Source organism: Pelophylax lessonae (genome assembly GCF_965119305.1).
Source record: "Pelophylax lessonae genome assembly, chromosome: 8".
Taxonomy (NCBI): Eukaryota; Metazoa; Chordata; class Amphibia; order Anura; family Ranidae; genus Pelophylax; species Pelophylax lessonae.
Window position 1 is genome coordinate 274,375,222 of NC_138775.1, and position 21,726 is coordinate 274,396,947.

The following is a 21,726-nucleotide window of genomic DNA, read 5'->3' on the forward strand; positions in this document are numbered from 1 at the left end:
AACCTCACGAATAGCTGCTAGCAGACGAACAGGAGAAGCATACATCAGCTTACATTCCTAGCAATCGGTCTCCAACAGCATACAGTGAATCCCCCCAAGAACGAGACAAAGCTCCGTGTGGAAGGTCAAGCAGTGGTATGTTTATTGAGGGCTACCTGCCCCTGTATTTATACAGGTCTCCCACCTGGTGGACACTCCCATAGGGAACCAAATGGAACACTGTAACACAAACAGACATGTATCACATTACAGACTCCCAGAAGCAAAACATCCCCACAATGCATCCTGGCTTCCTCCCTTAGTAGACAGCCAGGTGAGCTCATTAACATGTTTATCAATAGTCTCAGTTAATCAGTAGACATTCCTCAGGAGGGGGCTGCTGGAAACAATCCCCCCCCCTCTCTCTCTGCAGCTAGAACTAGTTTTCACAGCGAGACTCCATTGCACGCATGGGGACCCAAATACAGTATTCTGCTTTAAAATATATAAAGTTACTTTTTATACACTAAACATAGACATGTTACATATCCCCAGATAGCTCAGGTCTGAGTGCACATTATTCGGTGAATGGCACTCAGACCCCACGAATACAGTTTAATTGCCAGGGAGTCAAAGTCTTTTAAAGTCTGGTCCATAGTCCAAAGGCAGCAGGCGGGCAACCAGGCTCCTCCAATGCAATGTGGCGAGACTGGTCTCGTCACACCCTCTAACAACAGTACCTGACCTTCCCGTATACACAGTCACACCATGTGAGCAGCATTCTCTTTTGTGGTTTTATAGTGGATCCAAAAGAACCAGGTGTTATGAAATTGGATGTGTCTGTTCTGAAAAGTATGGATTAGTTCCTCCATGGTTGAGATTTTGTCAGGCACCAGAACCATTCTGCAAAAATGACTGGTTGTCCGCCAACAGACAGGGACAAGTAATCAGACTATGTTGACTATATGCATATCTAACAATTTAAAATATAGGCGCTTAGGTACTTGGAATGATAGAGTAAATAGTGAGCAGGAGTAAATTCCAGAGGAAGACTCGAGATCGCCACCATAATGCGATGGATCTCTCTAAGATGTTTGCAACACTGGGCACTGTCACTAAATATGTATCAATGTGCCAGTGTCCTGGTGGCACATACAGCAGACATCAGAGATTCTGGGGAAGTATTTGTGCCACAGTTATAATTTTAGTTATTTGTAGGGGGCATTCCCAAATTGATTAAACACAACCCCTCCTTCATTACGGAGCCTGGGCAATCCCTTAAGGCCAATGACACACTACAACAAAGCCCAAAACCCAGAATCCGGTGGAGTCTCTGCTAACATATTACCAAGATTGTACTTTAAAAGGAGCAGAGAAAGGAAAACTATAGGTTTGACCATTCCTAGGCCACCCTCCCGCCTGGACAGGTAAGTTACATTGTGTTTGATCAGGTTCAGCCTATTTCCCCATAACAGTTGGAAAAAGCAGCTTTATGCCCTTGCATAGAGAGATTCTGGCAAGATACAGACAAAGCTGACATATAAAAAGGATCAGGTACGTTTTGATCAAGTCTTTGGCATTGGCATCCTCCAACCTGCTTTCCTAATTTCGATGACCATAGTCACCAGGACAAATTTAATGCTCAAAACTTTAATTTCCTGCTGGGGCTCTGGGAAGGCATTCATAAGGTCGAAGCTTTCACCCTCCTCGCCCATCCAAAAATCATCACTCTTTTCATGGTTAACTTTAGAGCTAGAAGCCTCCATGTACTGCTCTATCACAGAGACCACCTCCTGCACCTCCTTCATCCCAGAGATAATAACACACACATCAGCGGCATAGGCCGCGACCTTTAAAGGCAGCACACCAGCAATGCCCAAAGGTAACCCGCACAATGATCCACCCTGTAACTTTCTTATGAAGGGGTCAATTGCGAATGCATATAGCAGGGGGCTCAAGGACACCTCTGGTGCACACCAGAGCCAACCTCAAAAGGCTGTCCAACCAAACCATTAACACGTGGGAAGCCCTCAGCTCCTTTATATAATGTTTTCAGCCAATCTATAAACTTGCCCTGCAGGCCATATCTACCAAGTAGCAAATACAGGTACTCAGATTGACTCAATCAAAAGTCTTCGCCTGATCCAATGTCAGCAAATACTTTCTCCATCCAGCAGCCCTGCATTGCTCCAAGCCTCCCCGATGGCTAAAACTGCTAAAAAGGTACTTCTGCATTGGACCGAGCAGTGCTGATGATTGGACAACAAATCGCCTGCTACTCACACATTGAGGGGTCTTTACCTTTTGACAGAAGAATCACAGCAGATTGCCTCTGGAGGGAGGGAGCGAATCCTCTTCTAGACAGCTGTTATAAACCTCTGCTAAAAAGGGAGCCAGAATGGACTTAAAACACTTATAAAATTCAGCTGTCAGCCCATCTGGCCCAGTTGATTTTTTGGTAGCCAGCTTTTCTATAGCACCAACTACCTCATCTGCTGAAATTGACTTTGTCAAATCCATCAAAGGCAATATACCTAATCCTGGAGTAGAATCCAGAAAGCTTTGCATCCTGTCCCGATTAAGGTCCTTTTTTCCCAAAAGGTCTGTGTAATATGACCTGAAGATCTCCAGGATCCCTGATCTAGACTTCACCAGGGAACCCATACTATCCCTCAGCCCTATGACCATCTTAACTGCTATGCCTTGCTTACAGTTCTGGTAAGGATCAGGCGAGTAATATTTCCCATAATCTCTCTCCAGAACCAAGGAGGCATTTCGGTTGTATTGACGCTTCCTAAGAAAAAGCTTCAACTCAGAGATCTCCCCTGGATCTCCGCCATACGAGACAAGACAATATACATACCAAGCTGCTTCTTCTTACACTATAAAAGTGACACTGTGACAGGGCTATGAAGGGGTTAACTGGGGGTGATCAGAGGAGGATCAGGGGGTTAAATCTTTATGGGGGGGTGGAGGGGACCCTAAGCCTCCTTGGGACAGAAACTAATTCGCTAGCGCTAACTCAAGTCACAATCGCACTAATACAAAATACAAAAAAACAGTATATTACGTTTGTATTAGTGTGCAATGTGACAGGGGGGAAGGGGTTAACTGGGGGTAATCAGGGGGGGTCAGGAGGTATCAGGGGGTTAAATCTTTATTGGGAGGGGGTGGCGGGTATCCTAAGGATAAAAGGAACGACCGCAAGCGCTAAACCTGGTCACAAGTCACACTTATACGGGTATATAGGAAAATGCTATATACTGTATACAGTGTGTGTTATGACAGGGGGTGTAGGGGTGATCAGGGGGTTAAATCTTTATTAGGGGGGTGGCGGGGACTCTAAACCTACTTGGGACAGAAACGAAGTCGCTAGCTCTAACTCAAGCCACAATCGCACTAATACAAAATACAGAAAAGCAGTATATTACGTTTGTATTAGTGTGCAATGTGACAGGGGGAAAGGGGTTAACTGGGGTGATCAGGGGGGATCAGGGGGTTAAATCTTTATGGGGGGGGTGGCGGGTATTTTAAGTGTAAAAGGGAGGGCCGCAAGCGCTACACCTGGTCACAAATCACAATTATACAGGTATATAGGAAAATGCTATATACAGTATACAGTGTGTGTTGTGACAGGGGGTGTAGGGGTTAACTGGGGGGGGGCGATCGGGGGTTAAATGTGCCTATCTAAGTGTGTGTATGTGTGCTTGGTGCAGTACTCACAGTTAGATGTGCTCTCTCCTCTCAATGTATCCAAAAAGGATCATGGGAGGGGAGAGCTGGTCTTTTCTGAGCCTGTGTTTACATTACAGAGGCTCAGCATGGAATCTGATTGGGCAGGACCGGTCAACAGGTCCAGGCCAAAAATCATTGGCCTGGACCTGATGACTGATCGGTTCTGAACCCAATCAGGTCATCGGCGGCGGTGGGGGCACGCGGGAGTGCGCCCCAGAACGTTGGGAGCGAGCGGCGTAGTACTACGTCACTTTGCCTGCACGGGGCTGACTACCGCAGTAAATGTACTTGCGGCAGTCGGCAAGTGGTTAAGAGGCAATGAAGCCAAATCCTTTAATACTAAATCCCTAAAAACTGTGACAGCAGGGTGCTATCTTCCCTGGGGGATTAAATAATGAAGGGTTAGACAATCCGGAATGGACAATCTCTGTGGAATGATTGTTGGTGAAGTAATTGGGCGAGGGTTGGTCAAGATGTATCTTTGAACATTAATTTTCCTTATAAATTTTTGAATATCTATGAAGGTGTTAAATTTGTTCATGGACCTAGGGGGAACAAACTGACAATTGGACCTTACTTAGATTGAATATACCTGATTGAGTTAGGTTCGTTGTCTTTTTCCTTTTGCGCCTCCCCCCTCTGGTGCCTCTCTTCCTGTTTTGATTTTCTCTGGGAAAATCCCAACGATGACTCGGCCCAGGTTGGGATTGGTTGTAATTATAAGGAGACATATTTCTAGATCGACCTCATCATCAAAGTAAGGAGAATGATTTCCCCTATAAGATTGTTTTTGTAATGGGGACTTTTTATAATGATTGCCACACATATTAGTTAAGGCATAAGGAAAGGGAATTTTTAAGGCTTTTATTCTTCATACTCGTCTTGGCAAGCGCTTGTAAAGAGTCCCTGGTTGAAAGAGACAAGCAAGATTTCAAACACCCCAGATGGGACTCGAACCCACAATCCCTGGCTTAGGAAGCCAGTGCCTTATCCATTAGGCCACTGGGGCTTGTTTTTAATAATGATTGCCACACATATTAGCTAAGGCATGAGGAAAGGGAATTTCTAAGGCTTTTATTCTTTCTTTTTTTTTTTTTCCTTTTTGTTTTTTTGTTTTTTCCTTTTTAAATCTCTTTTTATAAAAAAAATTTTTTTATAGCCAACAAGTCATACAAACATAACAAAGAAGAATAATCATAATATCAAAATCTATGCTCTATAGTAATATAAAGAATAGAAAAAAAAAAAAGGGGGAAAGAATATCGTTTCTCAACATCTTAACATATTAACATGGGCTGGTCCGATTGATTAATTTTTCTTTTTTACTATTGCTATTGGAGATGGGTGTTCCCATATATATCCTAAAATGTTGGTCCGTCAACACTGCATACGTCCATATAATACCTTAATATAGGCAGAGAATAAGTCGGGAAATCAATTTAAACAAGAAGGTGGTTGCATTATTCAGGCCTACGAATCACTTATCTTTAGTTTTCCCAAAGTTCGTTCTATTTCTGCTTTTAAGTACCAGTCCGTGTATCTGAAAGGTTTCATAAAGTATTGAATGTCCACGTCTGCAAGTTCTTGCTCTATAAAGGATTGCCATTTGTCAAAGAATGTTTTTGTGGAGATATAATGTTGTAAAACTGTATCCGTTCGTTCCTTATGCAATAATGACCAAAGCTCCCTTTTAAGAGCAGATAGAGTAGAGGGACTAGGCTGGATCCATGATTTTAGGATGGTCCTCTTAGCCGCCAAAAAACATAGATGTATCCACGGCGGGACAGTGGATGATAAGTTTGCCTGAGAGGTATTATTTGGCAAGTTTATTCCGAATAGCATAAGATGCGGAGATTTCCGTAGGTCGGTATTCATTACCGCATTGGCATAGTGCACTACTCTATCCCAGAATGGAATCACTCTAGGACAGTGCCAAAATCTATGAGCCAGCGTGGGCCTGATTGACTTACAGAGAGGACATATAGCTTTAGTTCTCTTATCTTTTGTGAAGAGGGCTGGAATATAGGCTTTATGAATAAATTTAAATTGAGTCTCTCTCCATATTTCGTTCACCGTAACTGTCCTGATAAGCCTATAGCCCTGAAGTATCAGATGTGAAAACTCTAATCCAGGAAAATCGATATGCCACTTTTCAAACATTCTAGCTGTAGAGGGGGGGGGGGGCAGTTCATCTTGCAATAATTTAAATATTGTGGATATTGAGTAGGACCTCTGTTGTATCAGAGTGTCAATCATTGTATGTTGAAAGCCCTCTAACAGGCTTGGCGTACATGTAGATATATACGAAGTTGCTTGGTGGTAGGCCAGGAAGTGAGATTTAGGAAGATCATATTCTGCAGCAAGATCCTGAAAAGATTTAAATTTAAGTCTGGAGGTCCCGCTTTCCATTTGTATCAAAGAGTATGCTTTCACCAAGCCCTTAGATTTCCAATATTCAAAGGCTAGATGGTCCCTTGCCTGGGGAAACATTGGATTTCCCATCAATGATAGATACTTTGAAATGCCTAGTGGAACATGTAATTTCTGGAGGGTTTCCCTCCAGGCTATAAAAGTATCTCTTAGCAAAACATGTTGTTGTATAGTTTTTGGCAAAGATGAGAATTTGCTATGCAGAATTCCCGCCAAATTTAGAGGATGAGCTATTTGCTCCTCCAAAGTGTTGTTAGTGTAACAATTTCCCTCCCCAAGCTAGTCCAGCCCATACCTCAACAAACATGCAAGATTATACAGTCTAACATTCGAAAGACCAGCCCCCCCCCCCATGTTCTTCGGGAAATGCAACTTTTCCAGCAAGATTCGCGGGGGTTTGCCTTGCCAAATACATTTTGAGAAAGCTCTGTTCAACATTTGAACATCCTTATGCTTCAATAGAAGCGGTATGGTTTTTATTCTTCATACTCGCCTTGGCAAGCGCTTGTATAGAGTCCCTGGTTGAAAGAGACAAGCAAGATTTCAAACACCCCAGATGGGACTCGAACCCACAATCCCTGGCTTAGGAAGCCAGTGCCTTATCCATTAGGCCACTGGGGCTTGTTTTTTATAATGATTGCCACACATATTAGTTAAGGCATGAGGAAAGGGAATTTCTAAGGCTTTTATTCTTCATACTCACCTTGGCAAGCGCTTGTAAAAAGTCCCTGCTTGAAAGAGACAAGATTTCAAACACCCCAGATGGGACTATGTAGACCCCTTATGTATTTATACATGGTGATCATATCCTCCCTTAATCTCCTCTTCTCAAGAGAGAATAAATTCAGTTCCTCAAATTTATCCTCATAACTGAGCTCCTCCATGCCTCATATCAGTTTGGTTGCCCTTCTCTGCACTTTCTCCAGCTCCCCGATGTCTGGAGAACTGGTGCCCAAAACTGAACTGCATATTGCAGATGAGGTCCTACTAATGATTTGTACAGGGGCAAAATTATATCTCTCTCTGGAGTCCATGCCTCGGTTAATACAAGAAAGGACTTTGCTTGCTTTGGAAACCGCAGCTTGACATTGCATGCTATTAATAAGCTTATGATTATTATTATTATATAGGATTTATGTAGCGCCAACAGTTTGCGCAGCGCTTGATCTACCAGAAAACCCAGATCCTTCTTCACCATTCACTTCCCCCAGTTGCACTCCCCCTAGTATGTATGATGCATACATATTCTTAGCCCCCAAGTGCATAACTTTACAATTATCAACATTAAACCTCATTTGCCACAAAGTTGCCCAATGAAACAGTGCACTGAGGTCGACTTGTAAGTTGGAGACATCCTGTAAGGAATTTATTCCACTGCAAAGCTTGGTGTCATCTGCAAAGACTGAAATGGTACTTTTAATCCCAGACCCTATATCATTTATAAAGATATTAAAAAGTAAGGGTCCCAACACTGAACCTTGGGGTACACCACTGATAACCTTAGACCATTCAGAATAAAAATCGTTAACCACTACTCTCTGAATACACTTTTAGTTGTATTTCGTTTTCTATCCATTTACAAACTGATCTTTCCAAGCCTATAGACTTTACCTTACACATTAGCCGTGTGTAGGGAACTGTGTCAAACGCTTTTGCAAAATCCAAGTATACTACGTCCACAGCCATCCCTCTGTCCAAGGTTTTACTTACCTCCTCATAAATAGAAATCCGATTTGTCTGACAACTTCTGTCTTTCATGAAACCATGCTGTCTGTTATGTAAAATACTTTTTCCAGCAAGAACTCATCTATGTAGACTTTTATTAAACTCTCCAGTATCTTCCCGACTTTAGAAGTTAAACGAACTGGTCTATAGTTACTTGATAAAGACTGTGATCCCTTTTTAAATATAGGCACCACATTGGCCTTACGCCAATCCAGTGGTACTATTCTAGTCAAATGAAAAGTCCCATTAAAAAGTCCCTAAAAATGAAACAATGGCTTTGAAATGACAGAGCTCAATTCTTTTAGGATCCGTGGGTGTATGCCATCCAGGTTCAGGTGCTTTATTCTGTCTAAATATTTCTAGACCATATCACTTTTGAGCCATTATGTATCATTTAGGGCTGTGTAAATACCATCCCCGTTATGGTTATGAGCTCCCCCATGCTCCTTTGTATACACAGAGCTGAAAAAAGTATTTCATAAATTTGCCTTCTCTTTGTCCCCAGTCACCCACTCCAGATTATTTTGTAAAGGGCCTACATGCTCAAACTTGATTTTTTTACTGTTAATATATTTCAAGAATTTTTGGGGGTTTGTCCTACTATCTTTTGCAATCTGTCGTTCGTTTATAATTTTTGCATCCTTGATTTCCTTTTTACATATTCTATTACATTCTTTGTAACATTTAAATGATGATAGTGTTCCTTCATTTTTGTATTTGTTTAAAAGCTCTTTTTTGATTTTTTTTATATAAGTGCAGACTAAAGGTACTTATACATCGCCGGTATGCATTCTGGTACTGATAGGATATCACAGAGGGATGCTAACTGCACACCTATTGGTAATTAGTTATCGTGAGTGTTAGGCGAATGGTTTGGGCCGAGCGAAAGTTCAGCCTGTTCAGCAAACACCTTCATTTTTGGGGTGCTTGGCAGATGTTTTGCTCGCCGAGTGACCCACAATGCACTGCGTGCTGCACAGTGCATTCTAGGGCCCTAATTGGATGAAGTGTTGCACCGCTTTACTGATAAGGGCACAGAGCAATGTCAGAGCCCTGATTGGACAAAGTGATGATGACTTTATCCAATCACGGCTCAGTGATTATAGTCCCACCCCACACTATAAAAGGATCCTTTCCAAGGGAAGCTTTTGCAGTGCGTTGTTGGAGTGGAAGATAGATAGAGCAGGGCTCAGTTTGCTACTAGCGAGTTAATGTGTTCACTGATTGTGACTCTGAGTGTAGAGTTAGTGTAGTGCAGTGTTTTAGTGCTATATACAGTGCTTTATACACCTTTATTTTTTTGGTAGCTGCATGTTTTTTTTTGTCCCCTGCCTGCTCCCTTTTTTTTTAAATTGTCAGCCAGAGTTTTCTGACTGTGACGCTGGTGTTCCCCTTTTATTTATTTATTTATTTATTTTTAATAGTTTTTTCATTTCTGTCAGCGTCAGTCCTCAATTTAAAGTGCACCAAACACCACTTTTCATTCAATAAAGTGCATACAATCATACATTTCCCAGTTTCTATTAAATGTGGGTAATAAGATCCTCTCCCCCCCTCCCCTGCCATCATGTCTGGAAGGCCAACCAGGAGAGGCAGATGTTCCCATGCCACTATGAGGGGCCCAGCAGTGTCTGTGTCCACAGGCAAAGGTGGACATGGTCTGTCCTCAGACAAAGCATAATTTCCTCTGTTTAGTGATGTTGCCCATGCTATCCCGCCACAGCATGCAAGGGAGGTGGTGGACTGGCTTACTAAACCATCCTCATCCTCTATGACCCAAGTTGACACTAGTGCGCAGTCCACTGCAGCTGCCAGAGCAGGTTATTCTGCCTCTAGAAGGTTGTGGGATGAAGGCACCACCAAAGACCAATTTTTCCACAACTGTTTTTGACGGGGCCATCATATTTCAATTCTTTACAGCAAGGCAATTCTTGCATTAATCAAGAATACCTCCACAGGGTTACAGTGTGAAGGCACCACCAACACCCAAAGCCCAATTTTTCTGCACCTGCTACTTCTATCCAAAGTCTGCAAAAGAGACACCACAATTTATACAAAAAAAAATCTCTAATCTTGTTCCGAGTGCAATACATTGTGGCCCCCAAGCCGTTGTCTTACCTCTGTGCTTGCCAACAAGGGTTTCTCCACCAAGTACTAAGTCATGTTTTGCTTGGGGATCAAATACTTATTTTACTCACTGAACTGCAACTCAATTTATAACATTTGTATCATGTGATTTATTTGTGATATTCTGTCTGTATGATTTAAAATACACCTATGATAAAAAAAATTATAGACCCTTCATTTCTTAATTTCAAGTGGGCAAACTTACAAAATCTGCAGGGGATCAAATAACTATTTTCCAGACTGTAATAGCAATATTTCATAGGTGTGGGACCGCCGTGGAAGCTGAGAATTACTGTTGTATTTTCCGCCACTTCATTGTTTACTGTGGTCTTCCAGGTCCTGTGCCGATTGGTTGCTGTTCTGCATAGTAAACACTCAGCATGGTTGCCATTCACAGAAAACCTTGTGTTTTTTCAATAAATACAAGGCATTCTCTGACTTGACAAGGTGGGGATCATGATGTCAGCACCCTACCTCTCCACTGAACCAATCCGAGAACGCCTTATTATCATTGAAAATAAACAGTGTTCTGTGAATGGCAGCCGTGCTGAGTGAGCAACATCCCTTGTTCACTATGCAAAAGAGCGAATGCTCAGTATTGGACCTGGAAAATAATGTTGAACACTGTAAAAGCAATGAGTATATTGTGATTCTCTGCTTCCACAGCAGTCCCATAGGTATGGAATAAGTATACTTACAATGCTTCAATGTAACCGATGCTACTTATCCAATGTAACCATGTAATAAAAACCATACTTGGAATTCAGCTTAAACCATTTCCCTCCTGTAGGACGTACCCATACGCCCTCGGGTTGAAGTGATTATACCAGGGCAATGGCTGCAGCTGCAGTCATGACATCAGTATCAATCTTTTCAGCCGGTAATGCTGAATCATGTAAAAGCAATCTAATTGCTTTTACATGTGGTGGAAAGGGTCCCCACCACCTTCCGCTGCCTTTCTGGGCTCTCCCATTCCACCAGGAAGCCAGAGACTGAAGCCACCGGCTGACCATAGAGATGAAGGAGGACCAAAACTTCCTCAATCATCTTTATGGTCTATGAAACTGGAAACGACCAGGATATTTTTCCAGTTTTGGTTTGAGGTTTTCAAACCATTACCAGCTTAACAGGATCTGATCAAACTCATCTCAGTTTGACCAGATGCTTTTAAGGGCAGATGAGAGATCTGGGGTCTAAAAGTTTCAACTATGGAGATTTTTAAGTACTGTAGTTTGTAGCTATTCAACGGGTGTTTGGTATCTATTTATTCAGTGGAAAATCATCTTTTTATAGTTTATTATGTAGCACCACCCCCGCAGGAGCTGCTGATTATATTATTGGGTCTACACCCTGCCTAACAACCCAATCAAATTGGCTCGATCCCTCCTCAGGCACAACTGACCCAGAATAGGACTGGACTATCAAATGGATACACAGATTGGAATACAATACTTCACTATGCAACAATACCTTGTTACCTTCTTGAATGGTAGTCCTTCTGGGTGACACAATGGAACAACGCACAGGATTGTAATTAACCAAACTTAGTTTACTATATATCAAATTGAATAGGGGAGATACAATACAATACAATACAAGTCCATAAAAGGTTATTTAAAACAGCTTTAAAAAGGTAAAAGAATACCCCCACACTCCTCCTGCATTAAGGCTAGACACAGTACCAGGTAGGTGGGCCTATCTGAGTCCCTCCCCCAGAGTTCTCTTCTTTCTTGTTGATCTTCGCTAGCAAGGTTATTGAATAGAGCTCATTTGTAATCCAGATTAGGAATAAAGATCAAGAGAGAGAAAACAACGAGCTGTTAGTTGTCACCGCAGGGTGTCTGCGTAACTGAGCAATAACTTCTGCGGGAGAGATAAGCCTCTGGCGACTCCTTTACAGACCTTATTGTTTGTCTATGAGTCTCCTGAGAGAGTATGGTGATAAACCCCGGGGTTTTATCACCTCCTGCTGCGCTACCGCTATCTGTAGATAAAACTGTCTCTTCAGCAGATAAAGTCAGTTATTGGGCATGTGCCCTCTCACCAACAGAAGTTTCTCCTTCGCGCGCTTCCACTGCGGTCTCAGTCCTTTGGCTATATGCCAGCCGCGCGGGGTCCTTCTGGCGGATGACTTCCGGTCTCGGCAAACAGCAGTATGACCTCCAGGAATGTGCCTCGTGCTTGAGATGGGACGGTTCCACGTCGTCCCTCCAGGCTAAAAGGCTCTGGCCCAATATCCAGTGTCAGTCCTTCACTCTCGCTCGCTGGTTCCTCAGAGTCCAGCGCAGAAAGGCCCCCCCCCTTCGCGCGCTTCTCTCTTCCTTTAAATAACCTCCCCCATAGTGCCGTGCGGTGCAGCCGTGCACCCTGGATCTTGCAAAGCAGCCTGGGAGATGTAGTTTCTTCATCTTGTGAAAAGGAAGTCACAGCCCAGGAAATTCCATGCAGCTACCACTAGAGGGAGCCTAGTTCCTTCCCACATATCAAACAGTGTCTTTAGGCATGTTTAACCCCGCTACACACTCCCCCCACTTGAGAAACTTTGGTCCCCAAAGAGGTCAACAGTATGTACCCTAGTGCATAGGTTGGCATTATACAACAAAAACATTAACATTTTGCTGAAATAAGTCAATCTGAATATATCCAATTTTGTATTCTAATAGCAGTGCAACAGTAAAACGATAAAGTGCAATTAATAAGCAAATAAGTGATTTCTACAGTGTTAATATAGTGCTGATTTCTAGTGCTTTTATATAGTGCTCCTCTAAAAAAGCACATGTGCCTTTGCAATTTCTTAAACACTTACATCTTAAAGTTTGTGTTGAAAAAAAAAACATCAAAAGGTGAGAAAGAGAAAAAAACATATAGTGAGGTCAGAGCAACAAAATGTGCACAAACATTAACTCACAAAGTAAACCAAATTGTGAACATCAAAAACTGTGCTTATTATAATGGCCAAACCCAATATCCTTATGTACAAACTTAAATGCAAACGTTTTCTACTTCAATACTTTGTTCTCATGATCTCTCACAGACCCCCCAAAACTTGGGTGGCTTGTACAGTTGTGCCTGGGGGTGAGCTAGGGTTGTCCCCCACCAAATCTACAGTGGAGGAACTAGGCTGGTCAGGAGATCTTTTGGAGGTAAAAACAGCTTCTTCCGAACATTCACCCAATTGATCATAGGTCAGTCTCTTAGGTGGGTGAATGACTCTCCTTTCCCTCTGTTCCCGTGGAGGCATGCTCTCAGAGGTGCTAGGATCAGGCACTTCTGAGGATTCTTCAATGTCCCCCTCCTCATGTTCCAACACAGAGGAACCTGATGGTTCAAGAGAGGTCAGTTCTTCTTCAGAGAAGGGTGCAACCTCCTCCTCAGGATCTTCATCCTCAGCTGCTTCTTCTGGAAGCATATGAAAGGGTATGAATTCAGGGGCTTCTGCCCGAAAGGCTCCTCTATCAGCCAAGTCAGACGAAGACAGGGAGGCAGGTGTGGGTTCTGGCAACTGAGATGACCACAACCAGTCGGGTACCTCCTCTTCATCTTCCAAATCTTCAGATGGAGAACTTCCCTCTCCCTCATCTGGGAGCATCGTCTGAGATCTGGTAACTGGTCTGGACCGGCGAGAAGTCGAAGGGGCCGCTGACAAGTCTTCCACAGGGGGCATACGAACCGCTTCAGAGAGAGGCAGCAAATGGTTCCGATGCCAAGCCTTCAATGGACCCACACTTCCCTCAGGCCGAATTTGGTACACAGGAAGGTTTGGCAGTTGCTTACAGATAACATAAGGTTGGGACTTCCAGCGGTCTGCCAACTTGTGTTTTCCCGGGACACCCAAGTTTCTCAACAAAACCCTGTCCCCTGGTTGCAGGTCATGGATCCGAACTTTTAGGTCGAAATTTTTTTTATTCCGCAGTCCACGTTGATCAGATGTGGCCTGAGCCTTGTCATAGGCCGCTTTCAGACTCTTCCGCAGTCGGTCCACATATCCTCTATGCGATGCTGAAGAGGTATGATCAGGCGAAATGCCAAAGGCCAAATCCACTGGCAACCGAGCCTCCCTTCCAAACATCAGCCGATAAGGGGAATATCCAGTAGCATCACTGACAGTGCTGTTGTAGGCATGCACAATGGCAGCTACGTGCCTGCCCCAATGCTGTTTCTTCTCTGAGCTCAAAGTCCCCAACATATCCAAAAGAGTCCTGTTAAATCGTTCAGGCTGGGCATCCCCCTGTGGATGGTAGGGAGTGGTTCTAGTCTTTTGAATGCCTAACATATCTAACAGTCTCTTGATCAGTCTGCTTTCAAAGTCCCTTCCCTGATCAGAATGGAGGCGCTGTGGTAACCCATAATGTACAAAGAACTTCTCTACAAGAACTTTGGCTACCGTTGAGGCCTTCTGATCCCTTGTTGGGAATGCTTGAGCATATCTGGTAAAATGGTCTGTTACCACAAGGACATTCCCCTGGCCACTCAGATCAGGCTCTAAGCAAAGGAAATCAATGCACACCAGCTCCATGGGTCCCTGACTTTGTAGATGGCCCATTGGGGCTGCTTGACGTGGCAGAGTCTTCCTCTGTATACACCGGACACAAGAATGACAGTATCCTTCAACTTCGGCCCTCATACAAGGCCAGTAGAACCTGTCCCTGACAAGCTGAAAGGTTCTTTCGGGCCCCAGATGGCCATGATTATCATGAAGAGCGGCCAGAACTCCCTCTCTGTATTTAGCTGGTAAGAACAGTTGCCACTTCTCCTCCAGATCTTCAGATGGACCTCTCCGGTAGGCCACTCCTTCTCTGATCTGTAACCGGGTCCACTCTCTATGCAACAGACGGGCCCCCTGAGGGGAGTCAGTTAGAAGCAACTCAGGGCTCTGGATCTCCAGGGCTTCCAAGAGAAGTTTTCCCAAAGGGTCTTCCAACTGCTCCTTCCGCAAGTCCCTTTTGGACAGCCGGGGCAAACCCTCCCCTTCAACTTGGGTCACCTGGCAGTAGCATTTGGGTACTCCGATAGCCGAAACCCCAATCTCTTCTGCTCTTGACCCTCCTCGGGATCGAAATTCAGTTCCCTGATATAGGGCACGCACCCCTTCTGGAGCCAAATGAGTCCATTCTTCCGCAGGTTCCTGTGGAACATGCAACCTTCTGGATAGGGCATCTGCATCCCTATTTCCGATTCCTGGCCGATACTTCAGGCTAAAATTGAAGCTAGAGAGGGCAGCCAATCATCGATGTCCTGTTGCATCCAGCTTGGCCGTAGTCAACAGATAGGTGAGGGGATTGTTATCTGTCTTGACAATGAATTCAGCTCCGTACAGGTAGTCTTTCAATTTGTCAACCACTGCCCACTTCAAGGCCAAGAATTCAAGTTTGTGAGTAGGATAATTCCTTTCAGCAGGCAGTAGGCTTCTGCTCACATAGGCAACAGGTCGCAGATGACCCTCATGCTCCTGATAAAGTACCCCCCCCAGCCCATCTCGGCTGGCATCAACATGCAGTTCATATGGTTTTGTGGGGTCCGCATAGGCCAACACAGGGGCAGTGGTTAGGGTTTCCTTCAGCTGGACAAAGGCCCCTTCGCATTCCGGGGTCCACTGATCCTGGATGGATTCCTTAGCCTTCCGGGGGCCTATGGTGGACTTCGCCGGCTTTACCAACTCAGGGACATCATCTTCTTCATTCTTCAGGAGCTCATTTAGGGGTCGGGCAATCTGGGCGAACCCCTCCACAAACCTCCTGTAATAGGAGCAAAAGCCCAAGAATGACCGGAGTTCGGTCACATTTGTGGGTCTCGGCCAGGAAGCAACAGCATCCAGCTTGTCCGGGTCAGTGGCCACCCCTTCTTCAGACACGATATGGCCCAGGTAATGGACCGAGGACTGATAGAATTGGCACTTCTCAGGAGAAAGTTTCAGACCTTCTTCATGTAGCCTCTTCAAGACCTTTTCCAACCTCTCCTCATGTTCTTCTAAAGTTCTGCCAAACACGATAACATCATCCAAATATACCAGTACCTCTATCAAATTCATATCTCCAACGGTCCTCTCCATCAGCCTTTGGAAGGTAGCAGGGGCCCCGGACAACCCCTGAGGCATGCGATTGAACTCAAAGAACCCCACAGGGGTGATGAAGGCTGTTTTCTCCCGATCTTCAGGGTGCATGGGGATCTGATAATACCCACTCTTTAAGTCCATCACACTGAACCACTTCGCCCCTGACAGACTCTGTAGGGCATCTTCGATTCGAGGAGTGGTATACTGGTCTGGGATGGTTCTTCTGTTCAGCGTTCGGTAGTCGATACAAAGCCTCAAAGATCCATTTTTCTTCCGGACTACCACTATCGGGGAAGCATACGGGCTCCTGGATTCTCGGATAATCCCGATCTTTTTGAGCTCTGCCAGCTGTTGACGTAGATCTTCTAAGTCACCTAAGGGGACTCGCCGGACTCTCTCCCTGAAAGGCTTGTCCTCACTCAGGCGGATCTTATGAGTGGCGCTCCTGGCACATCCCACGTCAAACTCGTCCTTAGAGAATATTTCCCTACATCGAGCAAGTTGTGCCTTGGCCCTCTTCACCCATTCCGGCGGGAGGGCAGCGTTTCCAGAGCAAAGCTCCTCTATAACCGCTTCACCCTGTTCCTTTTCTTTGAAATCAATGGGGGCAACTGGGGTAGCCGGGTTGACTTGGCCCAGGAGCACTCTGGCCGGTACCTTCACTGGTGTAATAGAGGTGTTTCTGACACTCACTAAAACCCTTCCACGGTTTTCCTGTAACACCTTCAAAGGGATCACCTCAGGGATCACTTCTATCCCTCTCTGTCTCTCCTTTTGACCTGATTCAAAGATAATGAAGGGACCCGGCTGTTGCCATGTGAGTTTAACAGAAGCCTTAAAACAGGCCACCTCTCCTGGCTGTAAGACCTTTTCTGCTCTATCCAGCTTCCAGAGTCGTCCAACTCCTTCTGCGGGGGTCTCTTGCTCCAACACTAATCGTTGGTAGGCCTGCCGTAGCATGGGATGGATCCTTGGCGCCTGAGCATCTTGTCCCTGGACCAGTTGTATCAGAAGGCGCCTTACCAGGTCAGTGTTTGTTCCTACGATGAGAGAGCTTTTGTTGGCCCCGGGTGGACGAGGACAGACCACCGCTAAGGTGTCGAAGGTTTCCGCTTCACCAGCCACTGATGGATCAAAGGTCAACTTGATTGGCAGATACCCGTCATAGGGAAAACTTTGGGTCCCAATACCCCATATCTCCAGATCTTCCAACTTCTGCAAAGGTAGATGGGTAAGATATTTATCATAGAAATCTCTATACAAAAGAGTCACCTGGGCCCCTGTGTCAAGGAGGGCTCTTGTGTAAATTCCTTCCACCTGAACCGAGACCACTGGGGAGGGCCCGACCAAGTTAGTTGGGAATTCTCTTGATGTAGCCTTGTTATCTGATTCAATTCTCTGTACCCTGGCCCTCTTCTCCTTTTTCTTCCTTGATCTAGGCCCCCGCCGAATCCGGTGTGCATTGACTTTCCTTCCCTCAGTAACCCGGAGTCTAGAACTGGGGGTGTTATATTTGGGTCTGACCCCCTGACTCAGTTTCCCTGATCCTGCACCACTTCTGGAGTCCCTTAAGACTGGCGGACACCCGGTTGACTCCTTCACCGGTGTCCTCTGAAGTTTCCCGCTGGCTCGCGAGGTTTCGCGGCAGCATTTCCTGAGCTGGGACATACCCTTCTAACATGCCCAACTCCCCCGCAGTTGAAACAAGTTAACAATCTTACAGACCGTGGCTCTGGATCTGTGCTGAGACTAACAGGTTCATCTGGCCTCTCCGATATACTCCCCTTGGGTAGAGTGGATACCTGACCAGTCAGGATGGACACCATTTCTATCAACTGAGACACTTGGGTCTTTAGGAGTTCAACTTGAGAGTCACCCTCTTCCACACTTATCACTCCAACCCGGGCAGTTGAGTCAAACTGCCGACTTTTCTTCTTGTTGTCCAACATGACCTCTTCCTCTCTGACCATTCGAATCAGATCGGGGTATTCTAGAATGCCGCCATCTCGACGAGTTCGTAACAGTATGGCAATGGGATCTAAAGGTTGAGCCCCTTTCAGAACCTGTCGTGCACGAGTCTCATCTATTTTCCGGGGGTCTATTCCTTTCTTTAACAGAATCTGGTGGATAATCCTATCCAGACGTTTAATGAATTCGGACAACTTCTCCCCCTCTTCTTGATAACAGTGGTCCAACTGGTAGAGAAGTTCAGCCGCGTTCTCCGTCCGACCAAACACATCTTGCAGAATGTCCAAATAATCCTGTGCAGTGCAGTCCTTCTTGCTAAGCTTTAGATTACGTACAGCCTCTAATGCAGGTCCCCTTAAACTCTCTGTGATCCTCTGCTTCTTGTGCTGTTCTGGTACCTCCCATTCCTCCAAAGCCTGAGTGGCGGTATCTAGCCACTCTTCGAACCCATCTTCTGCTGAAGGCACAGGCTGTTTCCCAGAGAATGTCCGGAGCTTCCTATATCCAGTCATCAGATAGCTCGAGGAGTCCCTGCTACATTTTGCCACAATCTCCCCAAGAACAGCACACAGTTCTGAGCTAAAAGTCGACAAAGGTGATGACTCAGGATGCCCTTCTTGGACACCTTTTTCTTGGCTGGATACCCCATGGGTGGTGGATGAGGGACCCGCAGTAGGAACTCCTGGATGTATCAGGAAAAGTTCTGTTTGGTCAATAGTTTTTACACTGTTTCCATTGAAATAATCAGGGACCCCTTTCCTCCACTCACACAGTGCATACGTGTGTGGGGCAGTGGTGTCAGTTTTTATGTCAATCACCCAGAATTTCCTGTCTGTGGATAGTGCCCTTAAAACAGGGAGGAGCTTTTCTTCAGTCCAGGCTTCTCCCTTGATTTCAACCACCAGGCCATTTTCCACTATGACATTCTCTTCCTTGCACCACTCAGCAGCAGCGACAGGATCCATTTCTGCGTGGGAGGGGATTCTGGGGCTGAGAGGGTTGTGTTGCAGGACTGTAGAAATCCCGGACGAGCCCCCACGTGTAGCACCACCCCCGCAGGAGCTGCTGATTATATTATTGGGTCTACACCCTGCCTAACAACCCAATCAAATTGGCTCGATCCCTCCTCAGGCACAACTGACCCAGAATAGGACTGGACTATCAAATGGATACACAGATTGGAATACAATACTTCACTATGCAACAATACCTTGTTACCTTCTTGAATGGTAGTCCTTCTGGGTGACACAATGGAACAACGCACAGGATTGTAATTAACCAAACTTAGTTTACTATATATCAAATTGAATAGGGGAGATACAATACAATACAATACAAGTCCATAAAAGGTTATTTAAAACAGCTTTAAAAAGGTAAAAGAATACCCCCACACTCCTCCTGCATTAAGGCTAGACACAGTACCAGGTAGGTGGGCCTATCTGAGTCCCTCCCCCAGAGTTCTCTTCTTTCTTGTTGATCTTCGCTAGCAAGGTTATTGAATAGAGCTCATTTGTAATCCAGATTAGGAATAAAGATCAAGAGAGAGAAAACAACGAGCTGTTAGTTGTCACCGCAGGGTGTCTGCGTAACTGAGCAATAACTTCTGCGGGAGAGATAAGCCTCTGGCGACTCCTTTACAGACCTTATTGTTTGTCTATGAGTCTCCTGAGAGAGTATGGTGATAAACCCCGGGGTTTTATCACCTCCTGCTGCGCTACCGCTATCTGTAGATAAAACTGTCTCTTCAGCAGATAAAGTCAGTTATTGGGCATGTGCCCTCTCACCAACAGAAGTTTCTCCTTCGCGCGCTTCCACTGCGGTCTCAGTCCTTTGGCTATATGCCAGCCGCGCGGGGTCCTTCTGGCGGATGACTTCCGGTCTCGGCAAACAGCAGTATGACCTCCAGGAATGTGCCTCGTGCTTGAGATGGGACGGTTCCACGTCGTCCCTCCAGGCTAAAAGGCTCTGGCCCAATATCCAGTGTCAGTCCTTCACTCTCGCTCGCTGGTTCCTCAGAGTCCAGCGCAGAAAGGCCCCCCCCCTTCGCGCGCTTCTCTCTTCCTTTAAATAACCTCCCCCATAGTGCCGTGCGGTGCAGCCGTGCACCCTGGATCTTGCAAAGCAGCCTGGGAGATGTAGTTTCTTCATCTTGTGAAAAGGAAGTCACAGCCCAGGAAATTCCATGCAGCTACCACTAGAGGGAGCCTAGTTCCTTCCCACATATCAAACAGTGTCTTTAGGCATGTTTAACCCCGCTACAATTAAAAAAAATGGCTATTACATTGTGTTTTTGTACATTAGAATTCATTAATGTGCATTTTTTCCCAAAAATTTGCGTTTGAAAAAGCCACTGCACAAATACCGTGTGACATAAAAAAATTGCAAAACCCCATTTGATTCTCTAGGGCTTCTGCTTAGAAATAGATAGTTTGGGGGTCTAAGTGATTTTCTAGCAAAACAAAAAAATGCAAATACTCCAAGGACCTAATGACTAACAGACAAACTAAGTCACCCTCTTCCACTTTAAAGAACAAAACCGTTAAAAGGTCATTGTCGGCTAATGTGAAGTTTAATATACAATTTTTATCTTCAGATGGGACAAAACAGAAGGCTGAGTTAGTGAGGGAAGAGAAAGAGCCTACAGACAGACAGTTCAGGTATAGAGAAGTCAAAAAGATTTGGCAGGAAAGCAAACAATGCCCAAAACCTGGCCTGGCTTGGGAGGAAAGGGCTCAGCTTAGTCAGCTGGGAACAGTCATAAATGGAGTCAACCCCAAGAAGACAGTAGACTATGACCGAGGTTCCCATTCCAGGCCACAGCAAGTCTCAAAGCCTTCTGGTTCAAGCAGTGCAAGATCATCCATGCCAAGGCCGAACAGTGTGGTGGAAATGCAAAGATGGAGCTACATAACTATCTCAAAACCTCTATCGCCACCAGGACACCAACAAGGCTCTTCAGAGATTGGCAGTTTATTTCCAGCTGTAGAGTCTCACCTTCTGAAACATTCTCCAAGATCTGGGAAAAGATGTGATAATTCTCCCAACACTCTTACCACGAGACCCCTGGTATTGGAGGCCAGAAAAGGAAGACAAAGTTCCCTGCCAGCGGAAATACATCCACAGGGAGTCAAAATCCAGACTCACCAAGCAGAGAAGATAATGTCTTCTCCCAGACAAGACAACAGAACACAACAACAAGGTGACAACGTGAGTTCACACGTCATAAATTCATCATGGTCATCTCCAATGCTTGGGAATCCTGAAATAAAAAGTCCTGTCCATGAATTTGGCAAAAAGCAAACAAAAACATCTGGTACCTTTACAGCCCCTCATACTACAATCCCAGTTATCAGCATCCCAACGGCACAAACAGATACTTCTGAATAAATGTTTCTATCAGATTTTTTCAGATTTTTGTTTGCATCAAAATAATTATTACTTTATTTTTTTTTTTAGGTATCCAAGTTTGTATCAGTAATGAAACAATTAAAAATGCAGGAAAATATAAAAGCTTTAATATATATTTTTGTAGAGTTTCTAATCGCAGCTTGACGATGGGCTGGTGACCAAGTTGTATTAACCACTTAACCACCGGAAGATTTAACCAGGCCATTTTTTGAGATATGGCACTGCGTTAATTTAACTGACAACACTGTACCCAAATAAAATGTATGTCCATTTTTCCCCCACAAAGAGAGATTTCTTTTGAG

At 44.9% G+C, this 21,726-nt stretch overlaps 1 protein-coding gene across 1 annotated transcript; it reads left to right on the forward strand.

Annotated features, from left to right (window-relative positions):
• Positions 1–2,181: 2,181 nt before the first annotated feature.
• LOC309562248 (uncharacterized protein) lies at positions 2,182–21,403 on the forward strand (the record flags this gene model as incomplete). The annotated part of the gene is made up of 2 exons (XM_082266368.1): positions 2,182–2,202; positions 20,498–21,403. The coding sequence occupies 2 exons, from the start codon at positions 2,182–2,184 to the stop codon at positions 21,401–21,403; spliced, it is 927 nt and encodes a 308-aa protein (XP_082122494.1).
• Between the last annotated feature and the right edge of the window lie 323 nt (positions 21,404–21,726).